The sequence below is a fragment of the Agelaius tricolor genome, unplaced genomic scaffold (assembly GCF_023055355.1).
Source record: "Agelaius tricolor isolate 1412-34295 unplaced genomic scaffold, bAgeTri1.0.p SCAF_6, whole genome shotgun sequence".
In the NCBI taxonomy this organism is placed as follows: domain Eukaryota; kingdom Metazoa; phylum Chordata; class Aves; order Passeriformes; family Icteridae; genus Agelaius; species Agelaius tricolor.
This window is the reverse complement of record NW_027269266.1, coordinates 21,234,247-21,262,055: the sequence shown is the minus strand read 5'-3', so window position 1 is coordinate 21,262,055 and position 27,809 is coordinate 21,234,247. Positions and strand designations below refer to the sequence as shown.

At 36.1% G+C, this 27,809-nt stretch overlaps 1 protein-coding gene across 5 annotated transcripts in view; it reads right to left on the bottom strand.

The window, feature by feature from the left end:
* The window catches only part of ANKIB1 (ankyrin repeat and IBR domain containing 1), an 86,844-nt gene that overhangs the window by 13,126 nt on the left and 45,909 nt on the right, over window positions 1–27,809 (bottom strand). For all 5 annotated transcript variants that reach the window (XM_071428988.1, XM_071428983.1, XM_071428987.1 and 2 more), the window contains exons 4-11: window positions 21,959–22,141; window positions 16,999–17,116; window positions 13,362–13,570; window positions 11,059–11,147; window positions 9,231–9,375; window positions 7,773–7,939; window positions 3,529–3,617; window positions 2,380–2,510 (exon numbers count right to left, since the gene is read on the bottom strand). In XM_071428988.1, coding sequence (XP_071285089.1) covers window positions 2,380–2,510; window positions 3,529–3,617; window positions 7,773–7,939; window positions 9,231–9,375; window positions 11,059–11,147; window positions 13,362–13,570; window positions 16,999–17,116; window positions 21,959–22,141 — 1,131 coding nt within the window. The remainder of the gene's footprint in view (window positions 1–2,379; window positions 2,511–3,528; window positions 3,618–7,772; window positions 7,940–9,230; window positions 9,376–11,058; window positions 11,148–13,361; window positions 13,571–16,998; window positions 17,117–21,958; window positions 22,142–27,809) is intronic.

Genomic DNA, 27,809 nt, shown 5'->3' with positions numbered 1-27,809 from the left:
AGTGCATTACTCAGAGGTACTGAGCAACACCCAGAGGACAATGCAGTCATTGGTCACAGCCAGCACAGCTTCCTGAGGGAAGTCCGGCTTGTCAAACCTGATCCCCTTCTGTGACAGGGTGACCCAGCTGAACAAGGGGATCCAGGTGATAGAACCTTTCTGGACTTCAGCAGAACTTCTGATAAACTCACACAGCCTCCTTCTGGACCAAACATCCAGCACAGTGCTGGATAACCGTGTTACACGATGGCTTCCCTGGACACAGGACTCAAAACTGAGTTTGCACTAAATGGGGAGGAGCTGTCCACTCCCTCGAAGGCAGGGAAAGATTCTTCACCCACAGGGTGCTTGGCCCTGGAACAGGCTCCCCAGGGAAGTGTCACTGCAGCAGGCCTGAGAGTTCAAGAAGTGTTTGAGGCACATGATGTGACTCTTGGGGTGTCCTGCACAGGGCCAGGAGTTGGACTTGCTCACCCTGGTGGATCCCTTCCAACTCAGCATATGATTATTTATGATTAACTATCTATGATTAACTCCTGAGCTCTGTTGTATGTGTCTTTATGATCACTGAGCCTTGTATCACCACCACCTGGGCTTAACAAATCCCATCTGCTGCCTGGCAATGGTCTGAGCCAAGCAGAACAGGTCATTGCTGAGCAGGCAACAGCTGGGTAGGTATTTCAGCCTCTCTCTTGGTGGCAGTACAAATGAAGTCTCTGCACCATCCAGTTACCAAGTTTCATGAAACTTGCAGCAATTTATTATCTATGAACCTCCTCCTGTTCCTTGAAATCAAAGTACCCATAAGCTTAAAAAATGACTATAGACAGTGGAGTGAGAGAGCAGGACTGTGTAAGCCCTGCCTCGTTAGAAGCTGCACTCATAAAACAACAAGAAAATGCCTGCTTAAGTACAGAAACCAGGGTTTCATGAGTAAGGAGTATTATCCTCTACACCAAGGTGCAAGCTAGATGCTACAAAGCAGCCATAGCCCATCAGGTAGTGAGCTTGACCTCACTGCAAAAAAAGGCAGAAGCTCCATCATGAGGGATTGTAACTTCAGCAGAGGAAGCAACAAGTGAGGTGACCACTACTCCTTGTGTCCAAGCCCTGCAATGATCTTGAGGACACCCTTCCTCACCCTCCTCACCAGGGTGAGGGGAGGCAGCTGCTGTCTGTGCAGAGATTACCCCATGACAAAAGAATCTGACTGTTTTAAGGACACTTCAAGCTGCCTATAACAATCAAAAAGGAAAAGAGACCTCTGGTTGCCAGCTAGTGCCTTAGAATGGCAAATTATCTACATTCATCAGTGTTTATTGGCCAAATCCTTCTCCAGCCAGAAGCCACAACTGAGCTCACTGGCAACAGGTGCAACAAACATACCTTAGAGAATTTTTAGAAGTACAGAATTTATGAGCTCTTTTTAAAATAATTTAAGACAAAAAAACCCTGAAACCAGCAAACGTGGCATAAATCAAAGTGTAGGAGAATTTTCTCTGCTGCCAATGATACCAAGAAAAGCCCCAATCTTCAATTTGTATCACAGAGAGAGAATATGTGACAATATGAAGAAAATGGGATTTGTGTAGCAATAGAGACCTGCACATTTTCAGAAAAATAAAGAGAATTCCTTTCTAAATCTGTTAGGCTTTTATTGTAGGCCAACTATGTGAAGTGTTTACTACTTTCTTATTTTTAATGATGCTCCTCAAAGAGGTAACAGTTGTAGTTATAGAAGATATTTCTGACACAAAGAAATGTCTAAATATGCTGCTTTTAACTAACTTGAGTGAAAAAGCATTTTCAAATGATACTGAACTCAAGGCAAAAATATTTTTTCTATTTTGGTAGCACAGTACAAACTTGTGACTAATTCTCTGGCTGCTGTCATCGATAAATTTTCTTTGGAATCACTCTTTGCTGTCTTTTCATTCCTACTGATTAATTCCTGTTTACAGTTTTCCACCTAAACTTCTCTGCTTTGTTGCTATGTTAGAGAACCTTCATTAGACCTAAGCCTGTCTTAAAATTTTACATCTGCCAATTAAAACTGTTCTTTCTCTTCTACATTATTAATGACAATATAACCATCAATTATTTGTTTCATACTGTACTGGTAATTATTCTTAGGTGTTTACGAAATTTCAACCATTTTAATGTAGACCTGTCAGCCAAACAGATTTCAGTAAACATTAGAACATTTTCTAAATACATGTAACCTGCCATTCGCTCATTATCTAATTCTTGCAACAGGTTCCACTAACTATCAGGCATGACCCTTCAGAGGTTCTGGACCTCTGTGATCCTAAAATATACACAGGACATACAAAGCTGAATTCTGATTCCTCAAGAAATCCCACGATGGCTCCTTGTTACCTTTGCACACTGCATGTGGTTGCAGCCCTCGTTCTTCTGGATTGGGGACTTGCAGTTGGCACAAGGTTTGGAGTTGGTCAGTAACCACAGGCAGTTGGCAGCGTCCTCATAGGCCTCACTCACTCCCACAACTTTTTGAAGGTGACAGGAGGGTATGGAGCATGCAAAAAGAGAGAGGTTGAAATTGTACTTGTGTAATCTTTTGTGAGAATCGGATTAGGAATGATGCATATTTCCCTGTTTCTTGACAAAATATTGAAGTTTCTCACTATACATATTTCTCATATATATTTTATTATTACACTTTCTAGTTTATACATATATAATATGAATACACTTATTATTTCAATGTATTTCCATACATCTATTTTAATACAAATTTATATACAGTATATGTGACAATTACAATATATAAAGGGGCAAATTCATATATGAAAGCAACCGGTATAGTTTCAAAAAGCAGGGTGTATTTTGCCTCTTTATAAAATTTTCTATGCTTTCCAACATATTTATAACATACTATGGAAAGGCTCTGAGCTGTGGTAACCAAGTTAGTATGTATTGAAATTGCTGTCATCTTTGCTTTATTTGTTAATGTTGAACTAAGAAAATATCTGTCCTGTGTAAACCCAACCTTTATTAGTTTTTTTTAGTAAATGTTACCTATCATTAAGCCATTTCCTACAACTCCCTTGCAGTTCCCCCTCAACCTTACTATTATTATCACCTATTGGCTTGAACTAGTTTTAAAGCATTAAAAATCTTCACGGAACACTACTCAATCACAGGAGCAGACTGGGCTAAAATTCAAAATTGGACAGGGCAAATGAAGTTATATGCAGGAATAAATTGACTAATTAATGAAAAAAAGCTTTAAAAGGAAGGGAAGGAGTTTTGCAAACCCTGACTGAACCACACATGTATTTGTGGGGAATGGTCTACAAAGAACAGTCTACCATAGTGCTGCAGTTAAAGTGTAAGCAGCCTCTCATTCAGGAGTATAATTTTCTTCCCCTTTTACCCTATTTTTCAACCAATGTTGAAACCAGTTTTTACTTTATGCAACTAAAAAAAATCTGTCTAAAACCAAAAGATCAAAATGGCATCAAAACACCCATGCCCTCCCTGTTGGCCCTGCATGGCTCTTACGTTCTTCTGGTTTCATTTCAGATATTTTCTGTAGCCAGTCCTTCCAGGTCTGGCAGTCACAGGGTTCATGTGCTTCACCAAGACATTCCCTGAAAAAGAAGGTGCATACACAATTACTTAGAATTAAACACAATTATTTAGAATTAAAATGAAAATTGGTTCAAGTTAAAAGGAAAAAAACAACCCCCCCGAAAAAAAAATCAAAAAGAAACATGCCCAGAATTTAATTAAGCCAGGAAACCAAAAGCCAACTAAACAACATTGTTTTAAAATACACTTAGACTATTTGCTCACAAGCTTGGATGACTATTATTGATAAAGAATTTAAATGAGACAGGAAAGGAAAGAAGCTTCTTAAAATTACCAACTGGAATAAATCAGCTGGCTTGCAGTTTGTTCTTATACCTGAGTATTATTTTAGTGCCACAAAAGTGCTCGTATAGTTTCTGTGATAAAGGTAGATCAGATTACAGAGTTTATCCAAAAGTAGGTAGTTTGCTGTAACAGAAATGTATTTTATGTGGAATTACTTCCATCTGTTCAGTTGCAATAATCAACCTTTAACTAGATTCAAGCTTTTAATCTAGAAGAGGATCGAAGCCCTTCAACACCAGCACTAAGTATTTATGGATATTTACTCCTTCCACCAGAGCCTCTTAAATGGGGCCTTGAACTTATTTACATGGACACAGTGGAGTAATGAGTCTCTTGAGCTTCTCCTGAAGTTCCTACTAGGATTAAGGATGGCAATCACTGCTTCACAGTGGCAGCAGATATATGGCTTCCAGATGGTGCTGCAGTGTGGATGTGTCAATATGCACTCTGGATTTGTAATAGCTCCTTTTTTTCTACTGGAATGGCAGCAAATAGCCTCAAACATCTGCCATATCAAAGCAAATAATTTCAGATGGGCACCAGCTGCATCAGAGCATACACAAGTTTGCTGCAGACCCAGTGGTGAACTGCTCTCTTGCAGTGCAGGTTCAGAAGCTACATCAATACTCTTCTGATTGCCCTTGTCCACATTTTAAGCAGGAATTCAGGAAGAAAGAAAAGGTTATGGGAACAGTTTTGAACTTTTTTACCCTTAGCTAGTCTGCAAACAAAAAAGCTTAAATTCAGCACACATGCATCTCTGGTTTGGACTTAAGATCTTAGCTAGGAAAGATTGTACTAGAATGAATAATTGGTCTGTAAGAAGGTGATTTCAGCCTTGGTTCAAAGTTAACACCTTTCACATCTGTGGGACAGTAAGACACTTAAATCATTGACTTCAACAGTGCCAAGACCCTCTCACAGTATATAGTATTTGTTGCCAGAAAGGATGGAAATAGCAAAGATTTAACATTGACAAGCTCAGTTTTAAGTTAAAAGCTGATTGATTAGTCAATTTTTTATGGGGGGTGGGAGGAGGGTCATGTGTCTTCTTGATACTTTCAGGTTTGTAGATGTGTGGATTTTTAATGAAGTTCAGTCATATCAGTATCTAAACCTTTATATCTGTATCTATCTATATAAGACAGTTACAACAGTCGTTCAAAAACAACTTCTCATGGAAGAAGCTCTTTCCTCAGCCCAGCCCAAAACAAGCATTTGTATGCTGGGATGTCATTTTACTAGAGTAAGAGCATTGAGCCTACTGTTCATGAAAGTTTTTATGAAAGTTGTATTTTGGATAGACTTCCAGACAGCAGTGGATGAAAGGAACTCACAGGAGCAGCTGTGCCAATGAACAGCAGGAGCCTCCCCAGACGCCTCGCTCAATGCTCAGCAGGAGGATTTATATGAAGGCACAGCACATATTTATTAAAATCATAGCAAGTTTCAACACAACAAGTTAAAATTCATGGTAGGGCTAAAAGAAGAATGTAATTCTGGATTTTTTTCCTCTCATGATCATACACTTTGAACTAAAACAGCAAAACACTGTTGCAACTTAAAACTGGTGTCCCAAGTGCACCCAAGGAGCTGTGGCTCCTGCAGAATGAGACTCTGCCCCCTGCCCTTATCTAGGGTGAAAGGAGTGAGGACTGGTGGTACAAAACTAAGTATGCACTGCCTGCTAAGACTATTTTCCACAAGTGTCTGCTTGCTACAATTCCTTGTGCTTCTGAAACTGCATGAAGGGGGTTCTAACATGTTGAATGGAACTGATAATAAAATGATGTAGGATTTGTGCACAGTTTTAATGTATGCTACATTTAAGTAATTCAGAATACTTTTTCTGAAAGGGAATAGAATTTTGTATTTGCCACAATTGATTACATTTTGTTGAAGATACTGTTAGTGGTGCATAATGAAAACCGAGTAAATTCTAGGATACTCTGCATTGAAGAGGAACATTCCTACTCCTACATTAAAAAGAGAAAAAAAATTGCTCAATAGACTCAGAGAATTTTCTTGCTTCTATGAGCAGGAAGGCTATAGATATGAAAAAAAGTGATTATCTAGGGGCTGGTTTTCTAATACATAAATTTAGAAGAATCTCATACTAAATGCAGCATCAATTGCTACTACAATGTCTAAGTTGTAGATTACTGGGGTAAAACTTGCAGAACTGACAGAAATATGGGACTGTGAGATGTGCTGATTGAAATTTAAAGAGACAAAGCAAGCTCCCTTTGAGCACACAATAATGATGAAAACTCTTGAATTGAGAATACATTTTTTCTCCAGAGGAACACATTCATGCATAGAGTTTTTGTACTGTAAGACTAGTGGGGTGTCCTTAGCAAATGGTTCTGATTTGAGGTACTGCAGGATGCTTTCATTGCTAGCAGAACTTTCTTGCCATTGCTGAAACTCTCTATTCACTTTTGTGGGGATGAAAAAATAGGCTTTGGAAAGGCCTTCTTGGACATTTTGTTGCTAACTTGAAGTATTTTTCAAGACCTTAACTATATTTGCTTGTGCAGTATTTCAAAGTATTAATGTAAAAAGAATTTACAGAAATATTATCAGGAAACATAAAAACCCCATTTCTCCTAAAAATTAGTCATTCAGAGGACATTTTCACTCTCAGAGAACATTCTAGGGAGCTAGTACATTCAGTCCACATAAAGGCAGCAGAAGCTGCCGTTGTCTGAAGGTTCATGTCAATATGACACTGAAGTGGAGTCAGGTTCCTCCAGGTTAATGGAAAAATTGTTTCTTTACCATCAGAAGTAGGCTGAGAGGATGGTACATGCTTGTGGAATAGCATTAATTTTTATTGTATGGTCATTGGTTGAAAACATATTCTGGTTTGTTTCCATGGGATTTGCTTCTTTCTGAGTTCTCTGTCCATTGTAAATCATGTTTTCTGGCTTTTGCGGTCGTTTCATTAGGTCTGTTTTCTTTTTTTCCCCTTCTTCCTTTCATTCATATGGGAAAAGAACTAAAATCAGAAGCATCTTTCATTAAGAATGATGATACTTGGAATCAACCATTATATAATGGTTTCAATTGAAAAATGCAAAGAATTGCTGAACATTGTCTGAATGTTTGTACTTTGGTTGACCCTTTTCCATTTTCCAAGAACATAAAGATGTCCCACTACAATAGTCATAAATTGTCAGTCTGATAATGTCAAAGAAAAATATGTCAATTTTGTTTTTACTTTTGTTGATGCTCTTATATCCTTTTCTAGGAAGTGCTGAAGATCAGCAATCTGAGGGATATTTTAAAAAATATCTGGCTTTTTGTTCCTTTTTGAGCTTGTATTCATCTTAAAACCCAGGAAAACATAACAGAAAGAAAAAGTGCTGAACCTCAAGTGAAATAAAGGTTGGAGTGATCCTGTAAACAGAATAGCTGTGTGTGAAGGAAATGGTCCTTTATGGCCCCATTTCAACTCCAGCTTCTTTGATGTGATTCTAGTAAAATTCAGGAAGAGCTAAACATTGCTGGTTTTCTACACTACAATAGAGAATGTGCCATGTTTTGATTTTACAACTATCCAGACACAAAAATCCCTGTTCCAGTATCCCACTTTTCCTCTGTTCCCTCAGAACAGAACATCACAACACTCCATGCTGTTGTTTTGCACCTAGCAGAGACAATAATGACTACTGGGTTATAAATCTTTGCAGTGCCCCAAAATACTACAATATTTGTGTAGTGCATGGATAGAGGATAGAACAGTCATTTACCATTCCATACTAATTTCTGTTGCACTCTTGGTACCATGTGGGACTTTTTAATTAGTCCCTGGAATAGCAGTGACTGTGAGTTTATGGAGAGGCAGGTAAGTTTCCAGTACTGACCAGCAGAAAAGATGTCCTTTCCCACAATCTACTGCAGGGGCTTTCAGCATAGGGAAGCTAAGAGTATCTGATCCTGTTGAATTTGACCCTTGTCTTGTCAGCCTTACTGCTCTTTCACAGCCAGGTATAGGACACCATTTAATAGCAGGATTATTTTCAACAAAGGCCTGTGGGGACAAAAAAGAAAAAAAGAAAATATTTTACTACATAAGATCAGATTTCATCCTTGATGTAAAACAATCTGTATTCACAGTTCTCCTTTGGAGGAACAAAGCAAAAAAACTATAAGGACAGTCTTGTAGCTACCTACCTAGCTATCTAAGGATAGACTTTTATAGTTATAGAAAGGGAATAATTGAATTTCCACTTCTTTTTAGTAACAACAGTACTTCAGACTTACACTAAGAATAAAATTACTTACATTCCAAACAAATGTTCAATCTCTGCAAGTTAATTCCTCTGTTATGTGGCTTACAGTAAACTACTATATACGCACTGGTAATACACTCATTAGCAGAATTGATTCTTTCAGTTGGAAAGAATGAAAACCTTACTGATTAAACAAAAATCCCATGGTAAACCAGAAATCAGAACTAGACTATCTCAGTAATTTATTTCCCATCTTTTTTGGTTAATGTAACAGGCCTTTTGTAAAAACTGTATCGAATGAGGAGAAAAAAGGAACTTCCACTACTTTGCTTCAAACCTATTCTGATCAACAGTCACTTAAAATAAAATATGCAAAAGATGAGTCAGAACTGGTAATTTAATTTGCATCTCACTGTGCAATAAAGAGACTTGTTGCAGAGAAAGTACTGTACTGTAAATGAAAAAATATTTCTCAACCTCTGCCCTGCCACCACTGATAAAGTAGCACATTTCTCAAGCCTAGTTCATCACTACACTAGTATAAAAGAATAAAGCTGAATTAAAAAATTGCTTTTAAAAACTAATTGCAATGTTGAAAACAAATACATTAAAAAACCCAGGAAAACCAAATCAAGCTTTTCCCACTCCTCTACCCATATACAGCAATCATATCAAGCATTGTACTAGGAAGTTTTTTAAAAGGAAACAGGTGCTATCTCTGAATGCAGTAAAAACAATCTGAAAACTTTTAAAATTTCAGATTGCAAACACAAACAACTCTGACTGATTAAACTGTCATATCACTTGTTACAAAAATGAGTTTGATCAAATTATTTTATTAATACTGCATTAGGCAACAGACAATGGAAATATGGCATTTCTTTTTAAGGAATACATGAAATGTTCTTTCTTTTTTTCTCCGTGGTACAGCAAACATTGATATCATGCTATATAGGAGCCAATACATATTTGCACATATTTGTTTATGAATTTCTACTTGGAAAGTTACAGATATATTGTAGCATTTCATACAGAATCTTTAAGTTACTTTTTATAAGATGGAATAGAGTTCAAGAGTTGATAATTTACCTTAATGTCAAATTGAAGGTATCGCTTGTCCATCTCCTTGGAAACCACACTTTCTATGATGTCTACAGGCACAAGCTGGAAACAATCATATGCTGGGCAAAAAATGTTGTGAGCTTCACCCTCCTGAATTTTCAGATTCAAAAATCTGCCAGAATTTTGCCAGTCAGTATTTGTGAATAAAAAGTCAAAGTTAAAAAGCTGTTGAGTACTTTACACTATGTTCACAGGTATTCACAATGATTACTTTTCAAATAGAGAAATAGAAGTATCTTTTTCTGCTTAAAGGAGCTACAAATTTGATGAACAGCCTAATTAAAAAAAATAACACTGTCATGGTTCAAATGTGAGCATCATCAGCAATATTTAGCCCTACGTTTGTGGTTTCCATCCTGGCCATTTATCACACAGCTCTGTATTGTTTAATTAAATTGAGCATAATTTCTACCTTAAATCAGAATATGTAAGTGTAATTAATCTAGGAAAGAATTGATTTAATATGGAATTATTTTCTACAACTGTGCTAATAAAACTAGGCCTGGTTTTGGACACGAATGTCTGAATACAGAACAAGCTCAAAAATCTGCTAAAAGCTAGATTTTAACAGTTGTTTCATTTCAAAGTTGTAACAGGTTTATTAAACTGACTACAAGGATGATACCATTCTAACTTTAATCATTTAAAGCACAGGCAGTTATTCCAAGGTAGTCACCTGAGATCCTTTAATAGTTAAGATAAAGATACCTGTCAATTCATCCCCTCTTAGATTTGTATCTTAGAGTTGGGTAGTTCAGTCCTGGCTATGCTCCAAGTGACTTAGGAATGACTGGCTCAGAAAGCTGAATTCCACCCTCAGTGTGCCACCACAAACACTTGCCATTGAACTGTGGCTCTGAGCTGGCCCTGTGTCCTGCACAAAGGACACACAGTCCAGCAGCCAAATTAGAAGCACCACGTCAAACCAGTGATCTCTGGTAACTCCTACATCCTGCCTAGGGATTTGCAAGGCAAGAGAAGCACGACTAACAATTTTCTTGCCACTGAAAAGAACTGCCTTTGGAAAGCTCACATGGAAAAGAAAGTTCTCTTCCTTAGCACCAGGCTAAGGTTCATAGGAATGGGGCTGATCTGCAGTAGGATTAGCTGTGCAGAAATGGTGCTGTAACAAGACACTGCAGGGGTAGAGATCAAGTAGTACAATCTCCTGAATGGGGACACAGATGAATACAAAGCACTGCATACAGATAAAATTATTGCTGGGAAATATGATTAATATTTATACTACCATAATTATCCATGTCTGAGTTTTTCACTAGCATGACTACTCTGACCTATGCAGTGAAACAAGAGCATTAGATTAATAAAACTTCTAAGTGAAATCTACCCCTCAGTTATTACCCTTCAACATAAAGAAATAATTTTAATTGCTTTTCTGATTGGAAATGGATTCACAATGCCTAAGTTTAGTGTGCTAAACTCAGAGATGGAATTAAGCATGTGCTTAATTTAGAAACTGTAAACCCCAATGCTGCCAACACCACACACACACACACACTGAACGAATCAAGAGTAGGCTTATCTATTTACACACAAGCTTAAAACATTTGATTAAGAATTTTGCTTAGTCAGAGCCTAAACAAACATTACATAAGCCTAAACCAGTTGGTAACAGTTGTTTTAGTGACAACTAAAATGTTCCATAGGTTCAAACCAGCAACTCTTTGAAACCCAAACAGTAGTTTAGCATTTGCTGTTTATGGTCTCTGTCCCTTCCTCTTCAACACAGCAAGTATGAAAGTTTCTCACATGATAGAGAAGTACAGATACTCACGCCTCCCAGCAAGCTCTGCAGAAGTCATGTCCACAAGGCATATCCACTGGGTCTTCAAACACAGAAATATTACACATGCAAATGTCACACTGTAAATGACAAAAATGCTTCTGATTAAGAAATACTCTAAAGCTTTTTGTATTGTTAGCAGAATGAGTTATGTTGGAAAATCTCAGCAAAAATTTAAAGCAGTGCTCAGCAGGGGAAAAAAAATCAAGCTGTATCCAGAAAAAAAAAGTTATTTAAGCTATAGGAATGGGAAAGATTTGGTATCTCTGTTTCTGTAACTCCCTATGCAGAGAGCATAATTTGGGCGGCTTTTTGCAGTGTCCTTGAGCTCAGGAAGTGCTTCACCCTGCAGAGTGTTGGAATCTCAGATTTCTAGGTGCAAATGGAGCTGTGTTTTTCATCAGCTTCACACACAGGTAGAATGAGTTTGGAGATGATAGAGGCTACAGGAAATGTTTAGCATCTCACACAATCAGGTCTAAATCAAGGTGGAGCAGTTTGAGTGTGCAGCAGCAGCAGCAAATACTTTAAGTAATTTAAATACAGCAAATACTTTAAGTAACCTACATATATATAAGTTTTTTAAAAGACTTTGAGGTTTTTGATCATAATGAAGAATAAGTTACACTACAAATACTCCAACATAAGATATAATTGCTGAATTTTACAGAAGTAGGTACTAAAGAAAAAATAACACTGAATATTGAGACCCTTACTCTGAAAGAGTAAGGATGAAAATATTCACTGCTTATGGTTATGTGTGGAAATAAATACTAATGTTCTTCAAGAAATGTAGAAGGAATTTCTTTTCATTGAAACCAATGTTGACACCATGAAAATGTATTTCAACTTTGAATGCATTAGGTATCATAGGACATTTTCAGAAAGTTAGCCTGTGGTATGCCACTTTAAAGGCACTTACTTACATTACAGCCAAAACAAAATCAAACCAAAAAAAAGGCCTTTAAAGTGTAAAACTCAGTGAAGATATGTATTGTTTCTTCATTCATTTAATCTTATTTCTTGCAAAAATTAAATATTTTACAAGTTGACAATGCATTAAAAAATAATCTCTATTAAATTTATATGAGCTGTAAATTTTGTTTAAAATGTATCTTTAAAGTAAGGAATTTAATGGAGCCCTGAGTTCAAAACATCAAATAAAAACATTTACTAGAACTGTTTATAAAGTAGGATGCAAATTCAAAACATGTAAAGGAGCTTTATACCTTGTGGCTTTATTTTATCTATTCCTTTTAGTTTTCATTTTCCTGGCAAAATGAGATTTGATAGCTCAGATAAGATTCTTAAACAAACAGGAACATTAAACGTGTAACTCTGGACTTGGAGTGAGACACACTAGATCTATAATGGCAGTCATTATCCACACCTGCATTCCTGGCTTATGGACCATCAATGGAAAACAAAACACACAATGTAAAACTGAGGATATATGATCTCCTGTTCAACATTTTAATTAGGAATTATTCACGGACAGTATTTAACTGCTAATGGAAATTAACGTACAATAACAATATGCCTTCTATAGAGCTTCTTTTACAGCATTTTACAATTAAACAAATAAAATATTTCTATGCAGGGATGTGAGATCTTAATTTTTATATGAGATTTAGGGATGATCCATCTGAAAGACTGCATGTAATATTCTAAAAAAAATGCTTAGATCATGGAGCAATAGTTTTATAATGCTGCAGCTGTGGATTATTAAAAAGAGAACTCTGTCTTCCAAAAGAGCCACACTGATTTTAATGAAAGGCGCTTTCATATTTCAAATTTGCAATAGCTTTGTAAACTGCTTGAAGCAGCCCACACATAGTAAAAGTAATTATAAGCTTACAGTACACCAGTGGGCTGACATTTCAAAATGCAGACAAAGACAATTTTGTTTTCTAAAGAAAAAATTTTCAAAAGGCAGGGTTCACAGAACCGCGTACATTCGGGGAAATGGATACAATGAAAGTGAACATCTTGATAGGGATGAGATGAGAAGTTCAAAAGAGCCAAATGCACTGATGTGACTGCAGCTGTCTAAAATGAGAGTTTGTGAATGACAGCCAAGGTAAAAACAGAATGGTTTGTATTTGCCAAATGCTCAAGTGTTTTATCATATAGAATGTTTAAGGTGTCATCTTCCCTGTTCACCACTTTTGGAAAGAGAAACACTTCAGACTTCCACAAAGGTATTTTTGGCAGCTCCCCTGTCTACACAGGTGCACTGTGTTTAGAAATCAGCTGTTTAGCCCTGCTGGTTGAAGCTCTGTTTATGAATTTACCACAGCTGTGTCCATGTCTCCTGGTGAGGGGCTGATTTCATCGGGGGAGGTGACAGAGGAGCGAGTGGTGCGCGGGGTTCGCGGGGAGGGGAGCGTGTCCCACGCGTTGTATCCGCTCGGAGGGGGCGTTGGCATCTGAACCCCTGAGCGCTGGCAGCAGCTCTCTGGGTTACACATCCAGGCTTCAAGCAACTTCTCCCTGTCCCAGTCTTCAAGAAATACAGAGATACAGGAAGTTATGCACCTGACAATGCTTAAAATATAGTTTGTAACTATACCCTCAAAAGAACACTAAACAAAACCAATTAAAATAAATAACTATAATGACGTGTGATTGAATGGAACTTTAGCCATTACATTTCAGAGAACACACTCCAAGATAATATGTAATGCAATGCATTTTTGTAAATAATTGCATGACAAGCATCTCCTTTCCCTGTAATATGTCTTAACATTAGTTTTGTTATTTATTTACAGCAGTTGTAGTAGCTAGAAGACTCGGTTGAAAACCAGAACTGTATTGACTATCACAGACAGATGAAAATATAGCAGGCCCCACACCAAAGAATTTTCATTATTTTTTCATTCTATTAAAACATAATTATTTAATATGGATTCCATTTTATCTGTTGTGTTTTTGTTTTTGTTTGTGTATTTTTTAATGAAGCCAGGAAATACAGGAAGAAGACTAATTACAAGAAGATTTGTGACTTAATGAGTTTCCAGTCTTTATATATATGCATCTAAATTATGTTTTTCTAAGGGGGGAAAAAATCCACCTGAGTGCAAAGAAAATTCCATATATTCTCACTACATTTTATTCTATAATTGTTAGTGAATGTTTTACTTTTATTCATAATTAACAATGCCCATTTATATACAAAAAACAACTAGTGATACAAAATATAATATCTTAAAGCTAAATCAAATCTTTCTTCACAATTGTTTGAAATACATTCTGTTTCTGATTCCTAAGATTAATACTAAAGATATCTTCAGAATAGCAGTTTTTTCTACCAAAAATACTTAAAAGTTCTCATTTAAGTATAAATCTATCAAATTTCTATAGAGATTTGAATCTAAACTCATGAACACTTCATGCAGATCAGACAAACTTGATGTTCATAAACTATTAGAAATTTCCCAGTTTTTCCTACTGCTTTAAATAACTATTTTAAAGTTTGAGGATTTTTTAAAGTGCTGGGTCCTCCCAAAGAAACATCAATGTTATTAACCAAAAGGTGTTTTATTTTTATTTAGTTTTATTTTTATAAGGAAAAGATAGTTCTCTTATCCTATATTAGTGCTGGGAAAAAATATATGTGTTCTAAGCATCGAACTTAGTAAAAGTATTGCCTCTGTAAAAAACCTCTTTGAACTGCAGATGGTTTATTGATCAGATCCTTACTCATCTAAGCTAAAATATATCACAGGTTAGTTTAATTTCATTTGTTTAAAGATATGGACCCACACACTTGCATGTCAAAATTTCCAAATTTTATCAGCATTTTTTCATACTACCCTGAGTTTATAACCTTTCAGAGAGGGGCTGACTGATGTTAAGATGCAGATAAAGTTTGCTAGACATTTTCTTGACCTTCTTTGTTGCACTGTATCTTTAAAATAGGCAAGGGCTAAGGCAGGTCACTAAATGGATCTACTTTGTTCTCTTCACTAACTTATGAATTTCAGTAAAACACAAGGTATGTTTGTTGAATTGCCTATTTTTTTTCCCGAAATCCATTGCTGTATACTGAATTAAAAGAGAACCAATGTTGAAAAACACTTGTAGAAAAACTGTAAAGTTATCTGCCTTTGTGACTGCCACAATAACATTTTTTTAATCTTGGCTTTAATTCTACATACTTCTGTCTCTCAAGTAAAAAAAAAAAGGAAAATACACTCTTAATGTCTGTGTCAATAAATGGATACAATGAAAGAAAGTAAAGTCTAGTGGATTAAATATTATATGCCTGTAAACTATTAAACTTAGTATACATGTATGACCTATCCAAGATTTTAAAACATGCTTTTCACACCTTGTGTGAATTAAACCAAGATTTCACGTTATTCTTTTGTGAATTTCAAGATTTAATGAAAAAAAATTACAATTTGTCATTTGATGTTAATTCTCTAATCCTCTGCAAACACCTGAGTTATTTCCTTTACTAAGCTGAATCAATACAGCTACAGACAAAATAGTTGACTTTCTCATGACTTGCTAATTGTACACTGGCCAATTGCATTAAGTTACCAGAACATCACTAAGGCAACATCAGTAGAATGACCTTTCCAACACAGACTGATTTCTTCTCAATTTTCAATTCCTGCTTGCTTGATGCTGGCAGACATTTCTCCACCATTTACATCAACCTCACTGATTTTCAACTAATTGCAGACTGAGCTGAGAGTTTGAACAGTACTGCCACAATTTTCCTCTTCAAAATATCTGCACAGGTTATGGAGCCTACTCAGTCAAGTATTTATAATTTTTAGCCTTACTGAGACTATTCTGGCAATACAACATAGCATTCAAATATTGCACATATTTTAAATACAATATAAGAATTAAACAAAGAATCTACATAAATATTTAAGGACTGTGCCTTAAATATTATCATACTGGCACAAGTTCATGTTTACTTAATTCAATGTTAAAAGGAACACAAATACCAGCTACAGAAAATAACATAAAAGAGACGAGTTTCAGGTACCACAACTCCTCATAAAAGTGTACCAAAAGCTGTGGGTTTAAAATAATGTCTTTATATTTCATTTTTCCCTCTCCCAGTGACTTTAACAAGGAGTCCACAGAAATAATAGGGTATGAAAGCTTAATCCAGCAACACAGTGATGAGCACGCAAACCATTAACTGCCTGAGTAGTTCCTTTGGCATAAAGTAACAATGAAGATGCTTCAATAAGCATAAGTTTTGAATCATTGAATCAAAGCCTAAAGCTTACAGCAAGTTTTAGAGATCCTTTTGTTTGGAGAAAACACACTGAATCCAGTATATCCCCTTTCTGACAACCCCAGTTTAACTTGAACAAGAATACAGAGTTATTTCAATGAAAATAAATGAGTTACAGATATGCACATGGAAAAGCATACTCTGTATGAAAAGTGTAACTATAAAAAATCCTCCAAAGGACATACACTCATATAATTTAAACCTCAAGGCAATTTCCAACCACTTATTACAATGGTCAGACTGCTTTTATTGCAAGAAAAAATAAATTTAAAAATGTTGATCTGGTTTTATACACAAATACATAGTGGCAGAAAACCAATGGTCAGCCAAAAACAAGTTTGATGAATTTGATTTTTTTGACATAGAAAACCATGTAAGTTTTACTGCTGTGTCTCTCACCAAAATAGGGTGGTTCTGTTTTCCACACTGTTTAAGTTACTCTGTCCTCAATTATAATTCCTAGTTTGAATCACTTTTCTATCAGCTTCCCTGTCTGCCTCAGTATTTTTTGTCTACTGCAGCTGTATTTCTTTCTGAAATACTGTGTGGTCTGTTTCCTGCTACTAACCATTACTTCTCTTTTCCTTGGAAATAAAGTGCAAACATAAAGCTGTGGGTTTGAATTTGCTGAAAGCAGTTTTTTAGCCTTTAAGGTTTGGGATTACCATGTGCCCGAAGTAGAGCTTCTGCAGTGAAGAGTGGGGCTTGAAGCATGTCAGCAGATTCCACGATCAGCATGTCCTTAAGCCTTCGCAGGTCTTGAAGTCTTAGCCCCTCATATGGCTTGAAGAAGAAGAAAAAAGATAATTCATGTGTAATGTTTTCAAGTTAATCTCTAATACAATACTAAAAAGAATGCATTCAAAGCACTGTCACTGATCACCATCTCAACTGTGAGGCAGTATGGGACAAAATTTGTTCACCGTGCACACCAATGACCATGCAAAGCTACATGGAAACACTGTCATTTTGTAATATTTATAGTATGATTTTTGTAAACTTCAAAATCTAAAAGCATTTCTTCCAGGTATAATGGAGAACTCTCTAAAGTTCTCCATTATAGCAGGAAGCCATCTTCAAATGATAAGCTAGCCTAACACTGACACTCTGTCTCTCCCCCACAAGAAAAAGTGAGATTTTCATATAATCTAGATGAACTTTGATTCAGTCATTAGGCTTCAGGTATTGTGGAATAGGTATGAGAATGCATTACTAGATTTGAACTAAGGATTTAGAGAAGAACTAGACAAAGGACAGGTGCAAATAGATTCTCTGACTATAGATTAATGGAGACCTGTTAATTCTGAATTGGTCTGAAGGAGGATACATTGAGACATTAGACAGTGAGAAGTTTGTGAGCAGAATCCAGTATCTGGATCTTCTGAGGCAATATCCACCCTTTCAGAAGCAAAGTCAGTCCTGAATGGGACAGATGAGACATGCAATTAGTTGTTCATAGAAACACTATGAGGGTTGAGGTTGGAAGGAACCTTCAAATGTCATTTGCTTCCTCCTTCATTGCCTTCCTCCTCAATCAGAGTCACTTAGCTAGGATGATGCCCAGATGGCTTTTGGATATCTCCAAGGCTGGGGATATATTGTACATGGAGATATCAAAACTCTTTTTGAGAAACAATGGCCAACTCGCATAGCCCTACAGAGAGCAGATCATCCAGCTGCCTTCCTGGTCTGGAGATCCATTCCCTTATTACAGCATTAAAAAAGGTCAAATCAGAAAGTCAAAAAGAAGTAATTTTAGGATTCTGAATTAGCTCCAACCAAGAGAGCAGAGATACTCACATATGTTTACAGACTCATTTTTAAAACTAAGAAAAAAGACTATGAAACAAATAATGTATGTTAGTGTTGCACAGAGAAAATGCCCCATAGGTAGGAAGAGGAAAAAAAAAAGTGGGAGTGTCTGTAAAGAGAATGGATAGAGAAAGGATATGTAAAAAACACTACTCTTACATGAACTGGTTTTATTTATTTAAAGGGTAGCTAACAAAATATTTAAAGCATTTGACATAAAGTGTTACATGCTCAGAACTAATCAGGAGCCTGGGCACCAAATGGCAGTTGTCTCCAGCAATTGGAGACAGAAGGACACAGCAGCAGCAGTGACAGATAATGACAGTTAAGACTATGCATTATTATTTACTATCTATATTTTGGTTTTATGTAGACCATAGTCTAGGACTCACCAGTGCTAGATTGTAAGGACACAAATGTATGCATGCATACAATAAGCAGAAAGCAAAAGACTGGTTCTGTCCTGAAAGGTTACAATCTAAGTAAAAGTCTGCTGTCCCCTTTAAGGATAACATGCAGAAGGCAGAAGTGATGGGGAGAATGGATACCCTGGGGTTTGAAATGATTTTGTTCTTTTGAGACACCTACCCTAAAAATGTAACTTGCTTCCTGTATTCCAGACATCATAATTAACTCCACAATGCATCTAAAACTTATGACTGACTCATACAAAGATGTTTCCTTGTTAGCTAATCAGTGAAATAAACAGGTGCTTCTCCATACTAGAAACTTTGTCATCAGCAAGAGTAATGCTCCACAGACCTGCACTGGGTCTCTGCTCTTGTTGAGAAAGCAAGCAAAGCAGAAGAGAAATGACCTGTGAGTGTCCTGACCTTTTCTTGATTGCTCAAGTTCAGGCAGTTTCTCTGTGTCCTTCCAGTGCTGATCATGCATGACTCAGTAAAGGACAATCTGAACGTTAATGGCTTGCACTGAAATAAATCTGGGCCACTTGGATTAACAGCATGCTGGAATTTGAGTGACCTTCTTAACTTATTACAAAAGAGATAGTTTTTAAAAAACATTTCAGAGAGACAGGGATAGAAACAACTGTGTGCCAAAATGATTATAATTGTGCTGCATGTACAGCAAAAAAATAGAAGCAGAATGGTCATGACTGAATCTGAACTCCATTTTGAATTGCAATTGTAAAGCAATCAGCTGCATCAGCACAACCATACTCAATTCTTGAAGACCATACACATCATAAGAAAAAATATCTTTTCTGTTAAATTTGCAACATATAAGCATATTTTAGGACCTGGTATTTTATCCTGAAATGCAGATATGTTCAGAATTATATTTAACTGATTGGTTCTAGGTCAAACACTGCCAAGTATCCCCCCTTGTGTAAAAGACTACTATATTACCTCAGCTGGAGCATTCCACACAACCTAGGAGGGAGTTTTGGATTTGCAATTTCTAAGAATCCTAATTTTATCTTTTTAAGTAATGAGGGAAATATTCTCTAAGAATGTGTTTGAAACATCAGACATTTGTTTCATAAAATAACATATGAGCCCACAGAAGAAGCTGAAAGAAAAGAAATTTTAGACTGGCACTATTAGGGAGGTTAATCTGGAAACCCCAGAGTGAAGACTTTATACAATGGGAACCTTAAAAATTTAATGTGTACAGGACAGTCTTGTAGAGATTCTTGAAGATACAATCTTTAGTTATGAGGATGAACATCCAGGATGTAATATCACATAGGTTTGTTTTTAACTATTTTGAACACTAAACTGAGAGAAAAAAAGTAGAGGATCATTCTTGAGAGGCAATTTTGGTGAAGCATCTGTGCTCTGGGGCTTTTGACAGGGGCATCACCATAGGCAGTGGTAAGTGCAGCTGGCACTGCCCATCCCTGACATTTGTATTCCAACCTGGAAGATGAGGAAATGCAGTCATTTGGATTGCAGCTCAGTGCTACTCTTCCTAAGGCTGTTCTTTCAAATGGGTTGAGCCATTCTGAGGGCTAGGATTGAAAGAAAACTAGAATGCTCTTGGCATCTACCTTGTGCCAGCACTTGCTCTCTTAGAGATAAAAAAGATGTTAGAGAAATTATCCCACTGGAAAGTCATAAAGAAAGGGGGAAAAAATCAGCAGGGAGGATGTGAAGACAGAACTGCTCTATGTAAATCCCCAAGGTCATCAATTGGTGTACCAAATTCCAGGCTGACATTTTTTGGCTTGTGAACATTTAGAGCACATGGGAAAGCTGCCCTGGTATGTGAAATGGACAATTGTACAGGCCTTTGAAGTCTTCCAGCTGGTTTTGCTCAGTATCTACCTTAAACAGGCATGAGACAACATCTTCTCTTGGAGAAAAGCCTATTCAAGTGGCTCTTAATTTGTCCCACCCACACCTGTAAGTTCCTTGTCTTCTTACCTGTGCTGGTGTATATGCCAGCAAACCCCTGGTATAAATATGATAACAATTATTCAACTTAAATAATACAGTTACATATTACCACTCTTTAATTTTTTTTTTCTTTTAAGCCAGAACATTGCTATGATCCAGCTGAAAACATAAGCTTCCAAATAGTTCTACTTGCATAACCAAAGGAGTGGTAAACTGCAATTGTGGCAAAAAACTGCTGCAGACTTCTGAAGTCTTTCTGCCAAGAGAGAATGTAAGTTCAAACTATCTTCGTACAATCTAGATGCCTCTACATGGAAATATTTAGAGAAATTAAAATGAGTTAATTACATTTGCTATTTCAACATACTAAGTACATTAAACCTCATCTCTAAATGTCTCATCTAGGAATAAACTATCTAATTAAGGCTGTTTGTATTTGAATTTATCCAAGTAAAAATGGTCAAAAAATTAAATGGACACTACAAGGACTTGCTTACTTTCAAATAAAAGTGACAATGAGTGGCATTTTTCAGGGGAATAGTTAATGTGATCTAAGCCTATTCATGTATTTTCTTTTAAACATCATTAGGTCATAAGTGGGCCCAGCTAGTAAAAGGCCAGGCCATGCTATTTCTGAAGGGAGTAATCACAGAGAAATCTATTGTCTTTTAATTTAAACAGAATTAATTTGTAATATTTACTGAATGATATAATTTATATATGTATTCTTATTTGGAATTTTAGAAAACTAAAATCTGATCATGTATGGTCTTTTAAATTATCTGTATGGAATCACAGTTGCCTTTAAGGCATAACAAAATTCAAGCCAATTTTTTGTCAGTGAATTGTCTCCCTCCTTCAAAAGTTTACTTGGAAGTAACCCCACTTGTTATTACCTGTTTTTCATACAAACTCTGGTATGCAGTAGCTTCAGGCACCATGTTATAAAACAAGAAAGTAAATGCACTATGTTGAAGTCCTGCACTAGTCAGTTTTGAGTGTTTTTTGTAACATTCAACCCAGTCTCAGTCCAGGAAGATCCAGGAAAAGTTTCCCTACTCTACTCCACAGATCTTCTCCTTTTCAGAATTTCTTTTGTCCTAATTTTTGAGACAAAAAGGCATCTTAAGAAATTAAAAAAAGAAAAAAAAAAGTTTGGTTTAGAGAAACTGTTTCCAAGCTTACTGGCCTCACTGTATCTCTTCCAGCCCCACAGCCCACAAGACAGTCCACATAATAAGATATGAATAAAATTTCTGTTTACTTTTGACAATGCACTTGTTATGTTCTCAGAGCTTAACCTGAAAATTATACAGAGCTGTGCTAAAACTGTTTACAAATACAAAGTACAAAGTACAGTACCTACTGAAATACTTGCAGACTCGTGTCACAGTGTAACTGCTACAAGTATAAATGTGCAAAATACTTCAGATTTAAAGTATCCTCTGACCTCTTTTTTGTCTAAAGCAGCATACTCAGCTTCAATGCTTTCAGCTTCAGGATCACGTGAAAATACCATTCGAGATTCCAGGTTAAGAGCCAGCTCTTTGTGGTGCTGTTTCTCTGCACAGTCACATGGGGTATCTTTATTTTCATTTTCTGCAAACAAATCTCCACCATGTTTTACTAGAAGCTGAAAAGTAAAATGGCAAAGTAAGCAGTTATTTATTAGCAACTCTAATATCACCCTAAAGAAAAGGCATGTGAGTTAAGAAGAAAACAAAAAAAACCCCAACAAATCAAGAACAGAACAATTATTACAATAATAATAATAATAATAATAATGGTATTTAGAAACAAGGATTATCTATTGTTATTAAATAAATTACTGCTTGCTTTTACACATAATTATACCTATATCCACAGTAATTCCACAGAACCACAAAATTTAAGGAATACATTACAAGGTAATTTTTTACAATATATAAGTTAGGTTTTAAAGACTAAAATTCTCTTTACCGATATGGTCAGTGCCCCGCAGAGAATGAGGGGTCTGAGGCCCTCAAGCATGTATCAGGATGGAGCTAAAAACACCTTCAAATATTCTTTCTACACAGGTACAACTCCACCATTTGTACACTTGTGCTGACAGAAAATAAGAGATTCCTTGGGTAGGACAGATCAGAGGATACTGATTCACAGGGAGCACAAAATTCTACAGGCAGCTGTACTTTGTTTTTGAGGACATGAAAAAAGTGAAATGAAATAATGCTAATTCTAGCAATTCTAATACAGTGCAGTATTGTGCCATTTCAACAGACTTGTGTCTTGCCAGTAACCCTCCCAAAATGCAGTCTCTAACTACCAAACCTTTGTGCTGCTCTCCTTAACTTGCTAACTTGGTCTCCTGCTATAAACTGACCTGACAGAAGCAAGGACAGCATATGCAAGGACAGCATATGCCAGAGATTTTAAAGGCCCAGGTGGACCATTCTGCTGATTTATTATGACACCTTTATATCATTACTAAAATGATTCATCTTGTTTCTAAATAAAGTCTATAAACATTATCTTCCCTTCAGAGCATGATGTCTGTAACTACACTATCCAGAGTATTTCAAAACTCAGGTTCTAATTTTTTAGTACTTCTAAAAATCCCTAAACTTCTCTAAAATTATCTGGTTTTCAGATACACCTTTTAGATCATGATGAGACACTCCTTAATTTCTTCTTGAGCAGAAGAGAAAATTTCCTTCATATCTCACTGCAGAATACAGAATGTCTTTTGCAAACCTGGGTTCATTCTTGTAGATTGGGAAACCTTTCCCACATTCTCTAAAATAAAAAAAATACAAATTCAAAAATACCACAAACCAGTGCAACACCAAGATTTAGTTGAGAAGATATTAGTGTCATTGTGTATTTGATCTTCATAGCAGAGTATCAGGCAGAAATACAGATGATACTGGGATAATTACCAAGATACACAGCCAACAGTTAACCTTTGTTCTATCTAAACTTCCTAACATTGCCAAAACTTTGTTAACCTGAGTATCACACTCTGTCTGTTCATTTTAACCTCCAAGAGAAATTTAACTGAGGCAACTGAGACACCTTCTGAGGAAAAGGAATGATAAATACATTTGAAAGAACATTCCATAGACTTATGCAGCTCAAAATCAAATCTGCAAGACGAGGAATTTGAAAAGCAACATGTTTTTAATAATGATGCCATATTTCTCTAGAATATGGCATCATTGTTCAAAGCACTGTTAAAAAGTCTTGTGTTGCTTGATTAATTGAGATTAATAATCTAAACAATCATATTAGTCATTTAAACAATTGTAAAAATACCGTTTAATATGCCAAATATACTGTGATAGTGTGGAATGTATCTGCATAAAACCAAATCTGTTCAGCATGAAAGTTATTATTGTCTATTCAGTAGTTTGAAGTAAGCACATAATTTTACCCAAACTATCTTTAGCAATGGGTTCCACATAGCTGTTCTGCTTGGAGGAAAAATCTAACACATGTGAATGGAGCACATTTGACTATCAACTTGTAGGTACTTCACCCAAGAGGATCTATATTTGGGGTTTCCTTTTCTTATTTGGGTGTGGTGGGGATAGGCAAAGATACAGAACTGGGTTTTTTCTGAAAAGAGGTGAAAAGTGAAGGAAACAATAAAAAGGAATGCTGCTCTGAAGTGAGAGTAACCACCACAAAAAATGGGAAAAAGGCACTTCTGGGGTTCTAAGAGACCTTCAGTTTCTGGAGAGAGGGAGGACAACTTGAGGATTAGGATCAGTTTTTTTTCTCTCTTTTTTTTTGGTTTTTTTTTTTTGGTTAAGAATTTTAATCCTCAAATACTTCTAGGAACAAAGAGATAATTGTTAAAGTCCTTCACCGATCTCTTGGTTTCAGGCTTGCTGAAGGCATGTAGTGTTCCTGTACATAAACCTGTTCCTGTTGAAGGAGTTAGAAGGACTACAGAGAACAGACTGGAGAATTTAGGATATCTCAGATCCAAGGTCTTCTATCCCATGGTAGGGCAAATAAAGAAGTTTGAACTTGGGGGGGTACACTGTGTTTCTAATGCAGAAACCATGACTAGTTAGGACTACATAACTCTGGCCAACAGCAATCCATGTGGATCAGACTGTAAATTCTTCTTCAAAGACAAACTGAAAGCAAATTAAGTCAGAAATGGTTTACTCAATTACAATAGGTATTGCTAAGATAACATAACCCAGTTTATATAATTAAATGGGGAACTAGCAGACTAGTACCTGGATTTATCAAATGAATCACATTACAGACACTGAGAAATACAACCATAATTTGTAAAGAAGCACAAACCATGAACTTTTATGATGAGTTAAAAGCAAATTGACTTTAGTCTGCAGTTAAAAGCTGCAGCCCAGCTCCAGAACCACAATTCACTCTGCAGCAGCTGTGATTCTTTCTGACATTAGTCTGCCTGGATTTTACTGCATGAACCTTTTGCTTCACTCTCTTGAAATTGAAACTTTTTAAACTGGTGTGTCTATCTCTAACACCACTGTATAGCCCCATGTAGGGATATGAAGGCAGAACCAGGCAGAAGACTCCTTGCTCAAATCCCTTGTAAATCTGAAGCCTAAGTTTGTAAATACTAGATATTGAAATGCATTGGAAACTTGTTACAAAAGTTTTCTTCCGTTTACCATTTCTCTACCAGAAACAAACTTTCTTACGTCAAATCATTTTATGTGTGTGTTTTTCATCAACATTTTTCAGAGGTCCTTCAATGCTAATTGCTATCTCCCATTTTTCCCATATGACATGCACATTTGTCCTCTATTATATAATAATGTAAATAAAAATATGTTTAAAAGCAAATGTCTCATCTTGAGGAAGGGTAGATAGAACACCTGTGAGTGAAATGCCTATAGGCAGAATTTATCAGGGAGTTGGATCAAATAAGTGGCACTAAAACAAGAGAACAAGAAGAACTTATACAGTCCTTTGCAATTAGCTTCTTTATCAAATCTGAAAGAATAAAAATTTGACAATCAACATAAAAGCAGTAGTAACACAGACCTTGGAGACAGCCTGATATTTGTTTACAAATAAATCACATCACAAGAGGCTCTAAATCAGTCTTATAATCATGACTTATTTTGTTTGAAAGAGCCAGACAACACCTCTATGTCATTCAGTTACCATGTATATAGTTAGCTGGGTCTACTGTAGACTTCAGCTAGCACAGACTGCAGGGTGAATTGCCTCCCTGGTGAAAATCAGTCAGTATGTAAATAATTTCTAAGCACATGTTGAAGGCAAACTGCTGGTGTGGAGCTTGAGGAGCTGTAATAACACATGAAAAGGTACAGGGAAAAGAGAAGGTCCAGGGGCAAGGTTCAGTCTGTGTTACTGGAGGTTAAGTAACAGCATCCAACAGCAGCATCCTATTAACTCCTCTCAGTACTGAGCAGGGAACCAGAGAGGCAGAAGCTTAAATAATAGCATAAAAAATGGCATCAGGAAGCTGAGTTTTCATTCATTAGAAGCTCAAAAAACTAAGAATGATCTGTATACCAACAGAATGAAAGAAGGGTTGGATATTGGAAATAAAAACACACTGTCTGAACTTCGGTAGAAAAGACTAATGAAAAACCAGAAGGTAAAGAAGAATATTCAGTTCAAGGGGTGCACAGCTGAGGCTGGGGAACTGAAATTACAAACTTTAATATTTCCAGACAATATCTGGAAACTTGGTGGAATACAATCAGCAAACATAAAGCGAGAATCATAGAGAAGGTGATGCTATATACCTTCTTTTAAATAAACACCAAACAAATTGATAAATAAACAAACTAACTCTGTCAAGAAATACCAGTGGAATACAATTCTGTAATTAACAAAAAAAAAAATCTTTGGTGAATGACCTGACTAAAACCATAGCAATCTATTGCTAAAGGTAACATGACTACTAAGAATAAAAGTGCTGCAAGGAAGAAAACACAAAAATAAAGGGAACTTCTGTCACTGCATCTCCCAAGTATATTTAGAAAATATATAAGCTAATAAATGACTCTGAAATTAAAATTTCAGACTATATAGGTGACTAGGTAATAGACAAAAGTCAGCAAACACATGAGAGGAGAAGCAAGTCCTGACTTTGTCCAGAGTAGTCTGTAAGACCTAATTCAAAATGTTGCTATCAAACAACCACTCACTAACAATTCCCAAGGATTCATTAAACTTGCAGAAGCTGTAAAAAAACAAGAAATCCACTGCCCACTTTCAAAAATCAGTACTAAGTAAGTCAAGAAATCCACTGCCTACTTTCAAAAAGTGGCACTAAGTAAGTGTGGAAAAAATTCCAGAAACATCAGAAGAATCTGTGAAGAGAGAAAAATAGGACAGAGTCATATGGAAAATAAGAAGCTGAAGTTGTCTCCTTGTGAAGAATATGTAAAGAACAAAGTCTGGGAAAGGTAAATGCAAAATCACAATAAACAAGACTGACAGTTTTTTGAGCTGTATACATGGGCATAAAAACCCAGAATAAATAATTTTAAAACATCACACAGTAAATCTTTCAATGTTTTTGTAAAGTTGGTTGCTGGACAAAGTGTAAAAGCAATCTCATATTACATATAGCAGAAAATTGGTATGAACCGTTGGATTCTCTGTGGATGTTTCACACACACTTTATGAAGGACACAAAAGAAAGGCTTTCAAATTGAAGTCTCAGCACAAGAGGTTCTAGAAAAATCAATAAACCAAATAGTAATACAAATACCCAGCATCAGATGGTACTTCTAATGGCCCTAATGAAACTTAAATATGAAACTTCTGAACTATTTATTATTATATGCAGCTTATTGATTAAATCTGTGATGGTACCAAATTAGAAGGTAGTAAAGGTAACACCAATACTAAAACCAGCTCTGGAGAATGTTAGGAAAGATCATCAGGTTTTTACTTCAGAGAGAGGTCACCAGTGAAGTCCCAGAGGTTCTGGGACCTGACTGTTTAAGATATGAAGTTGTTATCTAGAAGAGAAAGTAAAAAAAGAGGTGCTAAACTTTGCTGATGATAATAAGTTATGGAGCACAGTTTGAATAAACATGAAATTATGAACAGAAGAAAAAAAAAAAGTAAATTTCACACGCAAATGCTGAACTGTGAAGTAATTGTTGCCATTGAAAATACAATTCTTGATGTTAAAATAGACAGACTTATGAAGATGTTAGCTGTTTTTGAAAATTTTAGATGTCTGCTCATGTTCTTTATATTAAATTACCAGCACAATTAAATACTATTTCTCATTACTTGATATAGTTTAAAAATAAATCTGAGGCAAGGTC